Source organism: Anas acuta, chromosome 24 (assembly GCF_963932015.1).
Source record: "Anas acuta chromosome 24, bAnaAcu1.1, whole genome shotgun sequence".
Classification (NCBI taxonomy): Eukaryota; Metazoa; Chordata; class Aves; order Anseriformes; family Anatidae; genus Anas; species Anas acuta.
The window spans coordinates 2665096-2680539 of record NC_089002.1 but is presented as its reverse complement, the minus strand read 5'-3'; the positions used below and the strand labels follow the sequence as shown (position 1 = coordinate 2680539).

Here is a 15444-nt window from a genome sequence, read left to right as displayed (position 1 = left end):
GTAGAAACCAGTGTTTGGCACCCTCCCTGTACCCGCCCCTGCCTGAGGGTCTCACAGGGCTGTGAGCTGTGCCGGGGTCACCCTGGGAGGCCTCAGAGATCTTCACACTTCAAGGCGACAAAAAGGCCCAGCCCTGGTTGATTTTACCCCAGGGTAATGTGTTGCGAAGGCCCTGCTCCACCAGAAAACCTGCAGCATGGCAGGTCCTGTGTTCACGGGGTGGCACGCTGTCACTTGTCACAAAGCCAGGCAGGGGCTCCAGAGCTGTGTGGGGACTGTATGGGGCTGTAGCGGTCAGACACCACTGCTCAGGGCTGCTGCGCTGCATCCTTCACAACCCCCACAGTCCCCAGCACAATGAAGATGAGGACGGGGGACAAATGTGACCTGCTGCAGTCCCTGTCTGGCAGGGACAGGGCCCCGGAGCCATCACTGCGAGGGCTGCAGCCACCCGTGCTCCCTCTGTGCATTGGCGAGGCCACCCGGGGACTGGGCTACGGGGCCAGCTGGGCGTCCTTAATGGACACACAGAGCTGCTTTGTCCCAGCAAGGCCCCATCGTGCCACGCAGACCTGAGAAAACAGCCTCTCAGGCAGGCAGAGCTGAAAAGAATTGTAAGAAAGGAGCACTGTAAAAACTAGGGGGAGGAAGAGCTCTGCGAGCAAACGCTCGAAGCCACACAAGTAGGAAACAGATCGTAATCTCCCTAACGAACTGAACTGCAGTTAATCATCACGAGCAACTGTGAATCTGGGGTTGATGCAAGGGTTTGCTACCAGTGCCTGTTTTCAGAGGGGACCCTTACGTGAACAGGGGCTCTGTGCCTCAAAGTAACAGGCAAATGGGGCTGTAGTTAAGAGAGGTACTTGGAAAAATTAACCCCAATGTTTTTTGTTGGTGGTGGTGTGTTGTTGTTTTTTTTTTTATTATTATTAAATTCTGTGTGTGTCTGTGTGCAGGGAGGTTTGCCAGAAAACTTGGCTTTTGTTCTCGGTCTTTCAGGGAGCAAATTAAGTGAAGGAGGCAGGCCAGGCCAATGTCACTGAAGAGAGCCAACACATCCACCTACTCCCGGAGCAGATGGAGCCAGCCCAGCTGCCTCCAGGAATCTTTTCTATCGCCTTCTGCAGGCCTCGGACCAGCTCCCAAAACAGAGAGTCCTGCAGTCCAAGGGCGAGGACCTAAATCCCGAGCACTGTTACCTCCCCATACAAGCACTTAATTGAAGTAACGAGGTATTGGCCCTCCCAGAAGATACCCCATTGCCACTCTTGGCCCTCCACAGACTAAACCAAAATCCACTGGGACCTCTTTTCACTGGTTGTGTCTGATTCCTTTTTAATTTCTTTAATTTTCTGCAGTGGATATCCAGACCCTGCCCTGCACATGAAGAAAATCGGGTGCCTGCAGGGCCACAGATTTGCAGGGAACGAGGTCTACGGGCCAGGGGCTCCAAAAGCTTTATTACTTGTTGGTTTGTACTACCATCTACGTGACTCCAGTGACTAATAACCCCCTTCAGGGAATGCACGTGTTAGTTCAGGACATCCTGGTCCACCTGGTCAGGGCTGAAAATGCCCATTTTGAGGGAGGAGAAGTCACTGCTCAGTCCATGAAGGCTGCTCTGGGATCCCCTTTGCAGGAGCACAGCAGACAACACAGCAGGCATTGCCAGGAAAAATCAAAGGGGAATCCTGGACTGTGTGATCCAGACCCGTGGTGGTGCTTTGAGGCAGTGTTGAAACCAGAGTCCAGCGTGCAGGGAGGCGCGTTGAGCCCCCACACCTGGGCAGCCCGGAGGAGACGGCCCCGCTGCCTTCTCCCCACGTTGGGCTGCCTGAGCTCCTGGCCCGCCGTGGCTGCAGCACATCCCTGAAGAGAAGGGGAACGTCTCTGCCCTGCGTGTAGTCACTTAGAGGCTCTGTGCTGGTCTCCACACAGCGACCAGGTGTGCTCAGAGGGCCGTGCTGGGCCCTGTGGCTCCCTGCTGGGCTCTGCCATCCCGTGGGGCTAGTTGGAGGGCTCCGTGGCCATGGGGTCCGCATCCGAAGGCGGTGGCGGGTCTCTGTTCCCACCGTTGCTCACGTTTTCCTTGCTGCCGTCCCTCACGGGATCGCTGCCTTTCTCTTCCACCTTATGCTTGAGTTTGAGGGAGGAATCTCTCCGGCACAGGAGGGGATGGTAGCCAGCGAAGCCGCCTCCGCTCACGTTTGTACGCTTGTCTGGGGACAGACAGAAAAAGCAGATTGTTTACCTGGGGTCCAAATTTACCTCGTGGTGAAGGAAAAGGAGCACAGGGTCTCCTTGCCAGAGGTGACCGTGCTTCTCTGAGGATCCCAAAGAGGGGGTCGGGGCAGGAGAACCGGCAGCAGCACGGAGTTGCATGCCCCGGGGGAAGGTCTCCTACCTCCCGGCTCGATAGGGTGCATCAGTCGGTTCATCTGCACGTTCCAGTGCTTGACGTTGGTGCTGGCCTGCCGCAGCTTCCTCTGGGCCGCCTGCAAGGAGATGGAGGAGAGCACTGAGCCTCTATAGGTTTATATACAACACTCGTGCTGTCCCCCCAGCAGGACACCCTTCTGTCACTCCAGCCACCAAATCAGCCCCTGGCACGGATCAGAAAAACCCAGAGCCGCAGGGTGAGGAAGTGCCAGCCTGGTGGTTTCTCCAGTGCCTGCCCCGTCAGCAGACTTCTCCTAATAGCATCTGCCAGCGCAGCAAAATGGGGGCAAAGTGGCCACAGCCTCCTCCCCGCTTCGCTGGCCTCACAAGCTGAGCGCCGAGCCTGGCATGGCTCTACCAGGAGCACGGGATGTGCCTTGCAGGGCAGACATCCCTTCCCAGGCAAACCTCTGGGCTGCTTTCCCTGCTGCAGCTAATGAAACGCCCTAAATCCAGCCTGGCTACAGCAGGGTACGTGTCAGTGGGTCCCCAAAGTCCCCGGCTTCTCCCCAGCATGGAGGTGTCTCAGAGGAGGGCCAGGAAGTCCCCCGGGGCTCGTAGCGCGATGGGAAGTGTCACCAAGGTGATGCTCACCATGACGTCTTGGTCCACCCGCTGCCTGTTCACTCTCACTTCCTCCAGCTGCTTCTGGGCCTCTTCCAGACACTTGTTCTTGTTCTCCATCTCCTGCTTGAGGACCTGCTTCTCCAGCTGGGTTTTGATGATGTATTCTTCCTGCTCCTCCTTCAACTTCATCAGCTGTTTCAGCTTCTCCTCTTCCTCAGCCAGTAGCCTGTCAAGAAAGCGCGAGAGGTGAGGACATCCCTCTGCCACTTCATCCACCAGCTTCCCCCAGCCCTGCTGCCATCACATGCGGTCACGGGCACACGCTGGTTCCTCGGGGAGCAGACAAGGCCATGGCATCACACCAAGGAGTGTGAGGAGCGTGTCTGACAGCCCTACGCCCAGCCCTGCCCTGGTTGAGGAGAGCCAGGGATGCTCTGGTCCTACCTGGCCTGCGCGTATCTCACGGACTCCTCGTCGTGCCGAGCCTTCACCTCCTGTTGCAGGGCCTCCTGGAGACGCTCCTGCATCTCCTCCAGCTCCGTGATGCGCTTGCGCTGACGCTCTGCCTCTGCCTCCTTCAGGACCATCTCCGCCTGCATGGAGGCGCGTGCCTGCGGCGGGGAGAGGAGCTGTCAGCGTGGGCGCTGGCCCTGCACCCCTGGGTGGATGGGGCCAGATGTCCCCACCACCACGGAGAACCCATGGAGAGAGCTCCAGAGCAACGTCTGCAAGGTCAGAAGTGGGCTCCCGGGACAGCACTGAAGCCTCTCAGCTTCACACACCCCAGAGCACGTTGCCCTCAGCTCCTGCTCCTTGGGTACCTCATGCGCTGACCCCTCTGCCCCTTGTCCCCAGGTCCCACACCACCACGGGAGCCCAGAGGTGTTGGTTCCCAGCAGTGTTATTGCAAGAAGAGGACATGCTCAGCTCCTCCAACCCCCCAGGTTACATGGCCAAGGGATGGGGAAGGCAGCGGTCATCCCACGAGCGATGCAGCCCCGCAGCAGGACCTGCCACGAGGATGCACCCACCTGCTCGGCCTCCCGCAGCTGGATCTCCAGCGTCCTCTGCATCTCCTCGTGCTGCTGCCTCCGCCGCTGCTCCTCCTCCTGCAGGAGTATCTCCGCCTGCCGCTGGGCCTCCTTCAGCAGCTCCAGCTCCTGCAGCTTCCTCTCCTTCTCCTCTTGGAGCTGCTTGAGCCGCTGCGTCTCCTCCTCCTTGGCCGCCTTCCGCTGCTCCCGTTGCTCCCGCTGCTCCCGTCGCTTCTGCTTCAGGTCTTTGTGCAGGGACTTCTTGCCTTCGGCCTGCAGCCGGATGGCAGTCTGGATGGCTGGGGAGGGAAGGAGGATGTCAGTAGGGCCATAGGGGTGCTGGGGAGGGGACACGGAGCGGGCACGGGGACACGGACCTAGCGTCCACTCCTGGCGCTGCCGGGTGTCGGAGGCGCTCATCTCGTACGTGCGGGAGGAGGTCTTCACGCAGAACATGCACCTCTTCCCGTCCCGGTCGGGCAGCACCTGCAGGGAGAGGACACAACACGGTGTCAGCACAGGGTGAGGGGACAACCAGCGGGATGAGGACTGAGATAAACCTACGTGGGATGTGTTATCCCTGCCGCGAGCCACGGCCCAGGCTGTACCTCCACGCAGCAGTGCTTGTCCAACGCGATGCTCCCCTTCTTCTCCTTCCGCTCCTCGCTCATGTAGTAGGACAGGACGCTGGGCTTCAGCATGAACCACCGCTCCGACCAGTTCCTCCTCAACTGGCCCTTCTTCCACAGGTAGCCCTGCGCCCAGGAGACACGGGGATCAACAACGGGGCAGGGGAAGGATGGGTGGTGGTACAACACCACCATAACCATGCCCTTGAGGGCTGGGAGAAAACCAGAAACACCCCCAGAGAGAGGTTGTGCCCCAGGACACTTGGGCTCCTTGCCTGCTTGAGCACGTCCTCGATCACCTCCTGGTACACCTCCTCCACGGCCATGCTGATGGCCTCCTGCTCGATGCCCCGCAGGAGCCGCCCCGAGTTCACCATGTCCAGGAACTGCCAGACCGTCAGGCCGCCCTGCCCCTGCGGCTCCTGGGAGAGGTAATCGTCCAGCTCGCAGGAGTTCAGCTCCACGTTCATGGCCGTGCAGATCTTCTTCAGCAGGTACTCCACCTGCGGGGACGGGGAGAGCAGCGTCGGGGAGGAGCGAGAGCCGTTCCCACCCCACAGCCGCCGACTTGGAGCAAGGAAAGCCGTGCTGGAGGACCTAAGACCGCGTCCCTTTCCGTGCCTTATCACAAAGATACCACCCCTCGCAAGGGTTAGGGGCGATGGCCAAGCTCATCAAGGCTCAGGACATTGATTTTGAGTTAAAGCTCAATTAGCCCTGGGAGGTTCTTCGTTTCGGCCACAAGCACTGGATGCTTTTGGCTTCTTTGAAGAGAGAGAAAGCACCGCAGAAGCCAAGTGCCTCGGGGAGATCGGCCCAGCACTGCTGTCCCCCACCCAAGCCACAAGGCAGGCGGCTCAGACCATGGCCATGACCTCAGCACCGCTCTGGTTTCCAGCTGAAACTGTGAGAACCTCGGGCTGGACAAGGGCAAGAGGTCCCACAGAGGACACGAACACCAGGCCCAGGCTGCCCCCAGCCTCCCCAGCCTGGCCTAGGGCACCCCCAGCTCCCATGCCAGGGCCTCGCCGCCCTCACAGTGAAGAATTTCTTCCTAATACCTGACCTACATCTCCTCTCTTTTCCTTTAAACGTCCTGAAGGACATTTCCCCTTGTCTCTATGACCCCACCTCTCCTGCAGCCCCCTCCAGGCGCTGGGGAGCCCTTCCTCATCTGAGAGGACTTCCCTCTCCTCATCATCTATCTAGGAGAAATTAATTATGTTTTTTTCTAGGACAATATCTTTTTTTTTTTTCTTTTTCTCAGGCCCGGCCCTGTCAGCAGAAGGATGATTCATGTTGTCATGGTCTGGGGAACAGGAAACACCTCTCCTGGGGAGCAGGAAGTGCGGTTGCCCTCGTACATCTGCGCAGCGCTGCGTTGCTTTTCTTTTTTTTTCTCTCTTTTTTTTTTTTTTTTTGGGTGGTGGTGGGTTCTCTGTTTGTTTGGGTTTACTATTTTTTTTTTTTTTTCCTCTTAGGAGGGGCGTGGGGGGCTGATCTCAGGGGGGAGATGGTGCCCAAGCGGGTGGCAGCCGCCTGCCTGTCCCTGACTGCTGCAGCAGGGCCCAGCCCAGCAAGGCTGCTGATGGCTTTTGACCCTGTCCCTCCTCCCAGCACCTGGAACCTTCTCGTGGGGCTTTCATCTGGGCCCCAGAGAAGGGAAAACCCAAATGCTGTCTGGAATTTGGAGATTACTGCCTGCCCCTCGCCGAGCAGCCCGGCTGTGTGCCCCTCAGCTGCTGGGCAGGGGCTGAGCTCTTGGTGCCAGCGGGGTCTGCTCCGACCCTGCCTGCTTCACAAGGAGCACCCCGTGATAACAGCAGGTTTAAGGGGTTTCTCGTCATCTTCTCTTTCATCCCCATAAAAATCAGGAGGAATCTTCCAGGTCCCTGCCCAACTCAACCCCTGGCCTGTTGCGAGGGCTTCAAGACCAGCCCCGGCAGGAGCCGAGCTTGGTTGCTGCTCCAAAACCTGCCCCGTTCATTTAACAACAGGCCAAATGGCTGCCTCACCCAAAAACCAACACAGAGCAGCCCTTTCCTTGTCCTCCGAGCCATCTATGCTCCAGAGGCTTCAGCATTTCGGAGGGTTCCCCCCAGCCCCCAGCCCACCCCGCTTTTCGTGGGCACGGCTCTTCCTCCCCCCCTGCCCTCTCTCCCCCCCCACATTGCAGGATGTGATGAGGCAGACAGAGGAAGGATGTGCCAGGAAGCGATAGCGGGACATGGCAACCCAAAACCGAGCCCGGGGAGAGGCAGCTGGCTCCTACCTCGTCCGGCACCATGACCAGAGGGTATTTGTCTTCAGACAGAAAGTTGAAGAGACACCAGAGCTTGAAGGCGTCCTGGTGGGATACGATGCTGTTCCCGTTCCGGTCAGGCTTGTAATTTTTCTTTGCTGTCAGAGTCCAGCAGAGCTCGTCAAAGTTTTCTTTGACAAAAGCACCTTCCTCCACCTGCAGACAGGAGCCAGGCTGGTGAAGGACTGCGAGGGGGCTTCCAGGGGGAGATGCTCCACACCGGAGACCTCCTGTCCCTGCCGGCACCGATTGATTTGTCCATGCAGCAGAGCACAGGATGTGACTATCACTGCTGAGCACTAGCTCTTGGTGCAAGGCCACCAAGCACAGGAGCCCTTGCACAGGTGGTTTTGGGCACGCTGACCGGCAGAGAGAGCGCTCTGGGATCACTGCGGTTCCTGGGCACGGCACCCGGGGCTGTGGGGCACCAGCAGAAAGCACAGAGCAAAGCACATCCAGCACCGCTGGGCTCTCCCCAAGCCCACACTGCAAATGCCTGCAGCAGGGCTTTGGGTCACTCTCTTTATCCCATTTGACCAAAAAAGAGGAATAGGGGCTAGGCAAAGGGAAGTGACGGCAAAAAGGCAAGCAGGCAGCACCGGTGGTAGGGAAAACACCTCCATCAGCCCTGCTGCCTGTTCACAAGCTTCTGTGGCCACCAAAAGGCTTCCTCAGGGCTGGACCTGAGGTATTACTGCTGGTTTTAGACGCTGTGCCACCCTGGGAGGGGGTGGCAGGGACCAGACTGGCCTGTCCCACTCTGTCCCTGCACTTTCCCAGAGCCCTACCACGTGGCTAGCATGAGCACAAACCACAATCTGCAGCAGCAGAGCCAGAGAAGAACCTTTGGGTCCTGGGTACCAGGAAGAGCTAAAAGCCCCTCTTACAAGGAAAAACCACTTCCCCTTCGCAGGCTGCCTCTGAGATTTTATTAGTGAAAGGAGAAGGGGGTTTGAAGGTCATGTCCCGGAGAACCACACGGGAAACTGCAAGGGTTTGGGCCGCTCTGCAGCAGGAAGATGGGGCTGTGCCGAGCAGGATCAGCCCCCGGTGCCCTCCCTGGGGCAGCAGGCTTGGGCTTGGCTCTGTCCCTGCTCAGAGCAGAGCCGATCCCTATATCCCGATAGCCAGGGTCGATGCCAGCATCCCTGGGGCTCAGCCAGAACCCAGCAGGGAGCGGCACCGGAGCACCAGGGACAGCCAAAAACCCATCTCAGCCCTTTGGGGAGGCAGCAGGGGAGGGAAGGGTGCCGGCACCCTGCTCCGGGCCCCCAGTGCCTTGACAGCACGCAGTGGAAGAAAGCTGTCAGTCGTTTTTCCTCTCCTCGTGTGCCCGGAGGAAACGAGCACCGTGCCGCCGTGGTGCACCGCGTGGAACAAAGGTGCCTTTGAGCCATGGAAAAAGAGCGAAACCCACCCACCGCCCACCCCAACCTCTGCCCTGCCCCAGTGCCCCGGCCTCCCCCAGCCTCCTCCTCCTCCACCAAGCGGCCGAGAGGTCGTGCCTCAAATCTCAACAGGGGTGGAGAGGAAAAACGGGCTGGGAGAGGCCGCCAGGACCCCCTCCGAGCCCTTTAGGAAATGCTGACGCAGCTGCGCCTCATCCAGAGGCCAGATGGAAAGGGGGAGGCTGGCTCGAGCCTCGCCAACGAGGCTCATTTTGGCTTTCATCTGAGTGCTCTGAATCCTCCTGCCGCCCGTCCCAGCACGCCGTGCCCTGCACACCGGGAGCGGAGGGGACAGGAGACGTGGGATGGCCACGAGATGCAGGAGCGGAGCAGGCACCGTGGTCACAGGGGGGTCCCGGGGAGGGGGGCCGGGGGCTCACCTTGTCCAGGATGTACTTGTTGAGGTAGGGCATGTAGCCCTGGCTGGACACCGGCCCGTCGTCGTCATCTCGGAAATGCTCTTCCAGCGCCACGGGGTCGTGGGGGATGCACAGCACCGTGTACAGGTTGTGGGACAGCACCTGGCCGAGCACAAGGAGAGGGGACGGGGTCAGGCTCCAGCCCTACGAGCTCCCACCCCCCCGGCACCGAGCCCCCCGCTGCCACCCTGGCCCCCCAGCATCACCCAGGCTTGGGCCTGGCAGCAGGAAATCCCCAAATATCGACCTCAAATATTCATCTGGAAACAGCAAAGAATTCACGTGGAAGTGAGGATTGTCTGGCATTCATTTCATTCCTTTCTTGGTACACAGAGAACTTTTTTTTTTTCTTTTCTTTTTTTTTTTAAATCGGGCTGTTTCAAATATTACAGAGCAAACAGGACACGCTTTGATCTCGCAGGGATGATAAGGCGCCCCGAGCCATGCAGTTTGGCAGCTGCCCTTAGCGATCTCTTGAAAAAATAAATAAAGAACGCACCCAAGCCGGCTGCCGTGTTGCAACCTGGCAGCAGCAGCTGCTTTCTGTAAGCGTGTCACGAGAAGATGCAAAAATGAAAACAAGAAAAGGTTTGGAAGAAATTAAGACCAGGCTTTGTTTGCAGTGAAAGCAGACGACGGTGATCTGGAGACACACCATCATCACCAGCGGTGCCGTCCATCTGGGTTTTGTCCAAATCCCCCAAACGAAGCACGTTTTGCCCAAATTTCCCATGTGCTGGCAGTCCCAACTGGAAATCCCGACTTTCTGTGCTGGAAAGCCCAGGGGGAAGGCTGCTCGGGAGCACCAACGCCTCTGGCTGGTGGCGCGGCGCCGTCTGCCCTCCTTCAACCACCGGCGAGCCGGAGATGCTGCAAGGAGAGGCCCAAAAGCTGGTGGCTTCCCTTTGCACTGGGATTTACACAAAAAGCTCGTGGCAAAGATTGGGGCTGGAGGAGATGGTGCCCGGGCACACGGTGTCCCTGCTCCTCTCCTCGTGGGGCTGGAGATCTCCTCCCAGAAGGAGAGGACCCGCCGGGGGCCACGCCGGCTGCTGCAGCTGGAGAAGGTTCTTGGTTCTCGCTCGACCAGATTTTCTCTCCCTTTTTCACCCTCTGGCCAGATGCTATCAGCAGGGCTCCACCCGGCGCTCAGACACCGCGCAGGCCATAGCCCCGAGCACTTCTTTTGGGGTTCGGCACAGCTCCGGGGTCCGCACAGGGGTGGGGAGGGGTGGAAGCACCGGGGGCACCCGGGAATCCAGACTGAGCGCAGGGGATCGTGCCTCGCCCTCCCCTTCCCACACAGGGCCTCATCCCCTCTTGGTCCCCCCCCCTCTGCCCATGTCCCCTCCAAAGCCCCCGTCCCACCGAGCGCTGCTCCAGCTCCCTCCCAGCAGCACGGGGATGGGGAGGGTGAGACCCAGAGAGGATCCTGCTCTGGGAAAACACAAGTGGGAGAGGAATTGTTTCCTGGTGCTGAGCCACCGGGGGTGCTGCAGTGGCCCAGAACCCCAAAAGAGCCCCAAAAGAGCCCCAAAAGAGCCCCAAAAGAGCCCCAAAAGAGCCCCAAAAGAGCCCCAAAAGAGCCCCAAAAGAGCCCCAAAAGAGCCCCAAAAGAGCCCCAAAGCCCCCAGAGGTCTCAGGTGTGCACCCAGCCCTGGCCAGCCCCCCCGACTCCCTCTGTGCGTCCCCCCACACCGCAGAGCAGTCACCCAAAATACGAGAAGGGGGCAGGAAAACCCTGCTGGGGCTCACTGCAGAATGTGTGGGGCTGGGGCTGCCCCAACCCCATTGAGACAGAGGAAAACACCCCCCTGGTCCTGAAACAAGGCAAAAAAAGTGGGTGGGTGTGGGGGGGGGGGGAAGAGAAGGGTGAGGATGCTCTGAGCATCGAAGGCCAGCCCGTGATGCAGGTTTGCTGACGCAGCCTTTCCACCACGACGTGCAGGGGCGGAGGGGACGGCCCCGGTCAGCCCAGCACCGCGGGCACCCCACGTCCCCCCCCCCTGCAGCCCCGGACGCCTCCCTCCACCCTTTTCTCCCCCAGCCCCGTGGCCGCTGCTGACGCCAGCCGCAGCCGGGGGTGGAATACGTAACGCGGCAGGAGAATGGCTGCCCCTTTTCTTCGCCCCCGTGGGAGAGGCCGGGGGCGATGCCAGGGCTGGGGGTGACATTTGGGGTTGGAGCCCGGCTCGGCGCATCGAGCACGATCCCCTCCAGCCCCTGTGGGATCTCTGGCACCATGCAGGGAGCGTTGCTGCTGCCTCAGTTTCCCCACATGAGAGCAAACCGGCCCCTCTGCCAAAACTGGAGCATCCCCAAAGGGAGCTGCAGGGAGTGATGCCCCGGGGGAGATGCCTCCCTGCGGCCAGGCACCTTCAGCTGCCCAATTTCTGCAGCAAAGGGGGCACGAGAGGGGTCCCCCCACCTCGCTGCCCCATCGGCCAAGCCCCAGTGGTTCAAGCCCAGCCCCGTGGGCTCCTGAGCTCTGATTTCCCCCCGTGCATGCACAGAGGAGCTGCTCCCAGCCCTCGCGTTGGCCCAACTGCCGGCGCCAGCCTGTGCCAAGAGCCCTTTGTGCATTCAAGAAGCTTTCAGCGAGCACAGGGAGCTTTCCGTCCCAGCCAGGCGCCTCCTTCCTGCCCCCAAGGGTCTGTAACTGGCTGCGGTGAGCGAGCCCGGCCCCCCAAGGCATCGGCGATTCCCGGAGACCTGCGTGGATCACGGGCTCCAAAAGAGAGCAAGAGCCACCCCCCTGCCGCTTGCACCCTGTCCCACCCCGACACGCAGCCTGGGCACCCTTGGGACCACCAGCACCACCTCTGCGTTTCCAGCCACGGTTCCTAGGGATGAAAAGCCCGGAGAGTGACCAAACCCTATCAAAACAGCCCCAAATCAGGGTTTTCAAAGCTTCCCACCAGGCTTCCAGCCCCGGCAGAGCTAAAGGCAGCTTCCAGCCAGCAGCCTCGGGAAACCCAGCCCTGGGAGTGCGCAGAGGGCTCCCCTCGCTCCTCTCCCCTCCTTGTGCCACGGGGATGGGACCACGAGCAGAGGAGCGAGAAGTGCCAGGACGGGCACAGCCCCTGCACGCTCAGCTCTGCAGCCACCGACACCCCGAGGCCCCGGGACCGGCTCCTCCAGCTCCGCCAGCGGGGCTGCGATGGCACCGAGAGGATAAAACCTCCTCGGGGACCAGGCCCAGTGCGTGCCCGCGCTGGGAGCCGAAACACCCGATATCTTTCGGCTCGGAGCTCTTAACCACAAGGCTGTCTTTCCTTCCTGTGCGAGATACACACCTACAGAGCGCATACATATGCACATAGGAGGGTACATGCAAAGAACTCAACTGCTGAACCCAGCAGCTTCCCACAGCTCTGCCACCCAGCCTTGAAACGCTGCTAAATTTACTTATGCAACTGGCTCGAGAGCGGAACACCCAGCTCCCACCGGCTTTCCTGTAATCCCCCGGTAAAATCCAGCTTTTGGGGCTCAACTGGGGCTTTGTTTCGGGAGCTGCAAGAACTCGGTGAACACCAGCAGCTCTCCCACCCTCCTCAGGACCACGATGGGGTCGGGGGGCAGAGCGCAGCCCCGCGTTGCCAGCTCGCACCGTGCACAAGGAGCCCTGCGAGGGCACAGAGCTCAAACCATCGCCCTACAGGGCCTGGGCTGCTTCACTGCTGACCCTACAAGCAGAGACGCTGCCTTGCGTAGGCCGGGCAGAGCTCAACCTCGCGAGCACAGGCAGGGTTTGGCAGCGGTGAGCCATGGAAATGAGGCCTGGCAGGTGGAGAGCTGTCCAGAATTGGGATTCACGGTGCAAGGAGCACAGCCGGACACCCCGCACAGAGCCTGTGCCGTGCCCCGAGCTGCCAGAGCTCCCGTTGTAGGGCTGGAGGTGGTGGAACAACGAGGGTGAATTTGCCTTCTGCTCCGAAACGTTGCTCTGGGGAAAGGCACCGGGGAGAAGCCGTCCTCAGCATCCTGCGCCCCTCGGCAGCCTCCCCGCACAAACTCTCTAGGAAACTGCCCTTAAAGCGGGGTGTTTGTGGTCTCAGCATCGCAGACCACGCAGGACGAGCGTTGCACGTTAACCTCGTGCTGCCTCAGCCCTTTTGGAGCCAGGTGTGCACGGCAGGGCCAGGGGGGTGCCCGGTGCTGTGCTCAGCACCAGAAACCCAGGGAGAAGTTCCCCAGCAGCCCAGCTCCGCTCTATTTTGGCATTTTCCTGACTTTCGTCAAATATTTCTACAGCTTCAGGTGTCTTATTTAAAAAAAAAAATCACAAATCCAGCCCTGGGGAGCCTTCAGGCCGTGCTCCTGTTGCCACGTGGGTGCTTTTCTCCTCCTGCCCTGCCACGTGCAGCCTCAGCCCCCCGAGCACGAAGGCACCGAGAGGCCCTGATGCTCAGCGCACCTGCAGGGAGTTTCTGGGAAGCAGCTGCAGGAGCCCGGCTCCTCCAGACCCCTTCAGACAAAAAAAATCCCATTTTCCACCCAAATATGCCCCCCTCTCCCCGAGCCCAGCACCTCCCTGCAGCCTGTCCCGGGGGAAGCCCTCGAAAGTAGAAGGAAAAGGAGGACAAGAGGTTTCGTGGCAGAGTTTCACAACACATCTCACGGGCTCGTGGCAGCTGCCAAGTGCTCCTGACGCAACGTTTTACCGGGTTTTGCATGTTTCTAGCTCAGGTCCTTCCCCGGCCTTCCACCCCCCCCTGCTCCAACCAGCATTTCCAACCCCAGTGCCAGGGCGAGAAGCAGGATTAGACTTTTAAGCAGCGATACAAAAGGGCTTCCAGCGTTACCGAATGGAAAAAAATAAATTAACTATTACTGTAGCAGTGGCAAAACCTGGTGGATTCGACCAGACCCAGTCCCGGAGGCAGACAAAAAAAAGGTTTTTAAAGCCTCGAGGGTGCCGATGAAGGGCTGAGCTTGGGAGCCCTGTGAAGAGCTGCGGAGAGCACAGGGGGAAGGGGAAATCAGAGTTTTTTAAAAAATGGTGCGTTATTTCTGGGCTGCCCGCTGAGGAGTTGTAGTTTTTACAGCGGGCTCCCTTTACCTTCCAGCCCTGGGGTTGAACAGGAAGCAGAAACGCGGGTGTGGGTGCAAGCAAGAAAATAAAAACCGCATTTGGGCTGGTAGCTGGGTCTTAAAAGTGTAAGAAACTAAAAACATCCCCCCCCAAAAAATAGATTTCCCCTTGTTTTATGTATTTTTTCCCAAAAAATACACTGGAGGATTAACTCCCTCCTACTTCTCCCCACCTTTTTTTTTTTTTTTAATGTTTAAAATGGAGGTGAGGCAGGGCCGGGGAACCTCACTAAACCCGGGCACGAATTGTGGAGGCGACAGCAGGGGCTCATCCCCCTCCACGCTCAGCAATTCCCTGGTGGCAGCCCTAGAGCATCCCCGCAGCCACCCCACAACCTCGCAGCCCACCCGCGAGCCCCAAATGGGGGCAAGCAGCACCCCGAGCCCCCCGATTCCCCCATCAGCACCCCCAGGGACTCACCTTGAGCTGGGATTTGGACACCTTGCCGCTCTTCTCCACGTCCAGGGCGGTGAAGGCGTACCAGATGGACTTGAGCAGCTCCGCTCGCAGGTCCATGGCTACGGGCGGCGGTGGCAGAGGCTGCTCTGTCAACGCTGAGAATCCGGTTTCAGGAAACCGGTTGCTTCGACAGCCTTCGGCAGCCGGAGCCGCGCACGAAGCAGCAGCGCCATCTGCTTGGGTGCACCCCCAGAGCTCCCTGGGGTCCCCCAAGGGTTCCCGGGCAGGGGTTGGCACCTCCTGGGGGGCTGCGGTTGGCACCCGCTGTAGGAATCCCCTCTCTGTCCCCTTTGGATTGCAGGGGGAATAAAAGGGATGCGAGGTTTTGGGGCTCCTGGTGTGTGAATGGGGAGCCGGGGCCCTTCGCTCAGCCTGGAGATCAGCAGCTTTCTCAGCACAGAAAATCCCCTCCCTGGCTCAGGCAGCAGCTTCCTCTTCTCAGCTTTAAGCGAGGAGCTTCCCCTAGCAGCAGGAGCCCGAGCTGTGCCCGCTGGAAGGGCTCCAACCCGGCTGCTTCGGGCTCTGGCACCCCGAGGAAAGCTGGGACCTAACCCGGGGGAGGTTGGGGTGGCGGTGCCGGGGAGGTTGGGGTGGCGGAGCCATGCCCATCCTTTCCTGCACAAACCTCTTCCTCTCCCAACGTCTCGGGTAGATGTGACAAATAAAAACCTGCTCGCTCACAGCTCCCTGCGTGGGCTTTGTTCACAACGCCAGGGCACGGGCACGCAGCTGCTGGGCTGAGGAAGGCAGCCCAGGTCCCTCTCCCAGGCTTAGAGGGTTGTAGGATGTGTTCACAGATAGATTTCCTTACAGTAAGTGACACGATCCCTAAACTGAGGCTTGGAGGAGCCCTTGGAGGAATCAGGAAAGGACCTGGGATGCAGGAGACATCCTTTAGTCCCCCTAAGTCACACTCTGAGGGCTCAGAGGCTGCAGCTGCCCGGCTCACACCCCTCCTCAGCACCGCCCATGGACGACCACTGCTTTGGCAGGACACTCAGACAATTCAGTAAATCTCCTGAACTTCCTTGATCCTTACATCTGGAAAATAA

At 59.6% G+C, this 15444-nt stretch overlaps 1 protein-coding gene across 1 annotated transcript; it reads right to left on the bottom strand.

Moving 5' to 3' along the window:
- Positions 1-1437: 1437 nt before the first annotated feature.
- DEF6 (DEF6 guanine nucleotide exchange factor) lies at positions 1438-14976 on the bottom strand. The gene is made up of 11 exons (XM_068659946.1): positions 14354-14976; positions 8800-8940; positions 6942-7127; positions 4945-5172; positions 4649-4795; positions 4418-4526; positions 4041-4339; positions 3454-3620; positions 3037-3235; positions 2408-2498; positions 1438-2222 (listed from the first exon to the last, which is right to left on the bottom strand). The coding sequence occupies exons 1-11, from the start codon at positions 14447-14449 to the stop codon at positions 2011-2013; spliced, it is 1875 nt and encodes a 624-aa protein (XP_068516047.1). The 5' UTR covers positions 14450-14976; the 3' UTR covers positions 1438-2010.
- Positions 14977-15444: the final 468 nt, after the last annotated feature.

What these genes read in the sequence shown, in the direction of transcription:
- DEF6 (XM_068659946.1), bottom strand. Translation starts at nt 14,449, where the DNA reads ATGGACCTGCGAGCGGAGCTGCTCAAGTCCATCTGGTACGCCTTCACC. An exon ending in TGTCCAAATCCCAGCTCAAG is followed by an intron (nt 8,941 to 14,353) that starts GTGAGTCCCTGG and finishes GTGCTCGGCCAG; the next exon opens with GTGCTGTCCCACAACCTGTA. An exon ending in TGGTCATGGTGCCGGACGAG is followed by an intron (nt 5,173 to 6,941) that starts GTAGGAGCCAGC and finishes CCGTCCCCGCAG; the next exon opens with GTGGAGTACCTGCTGAAGAA.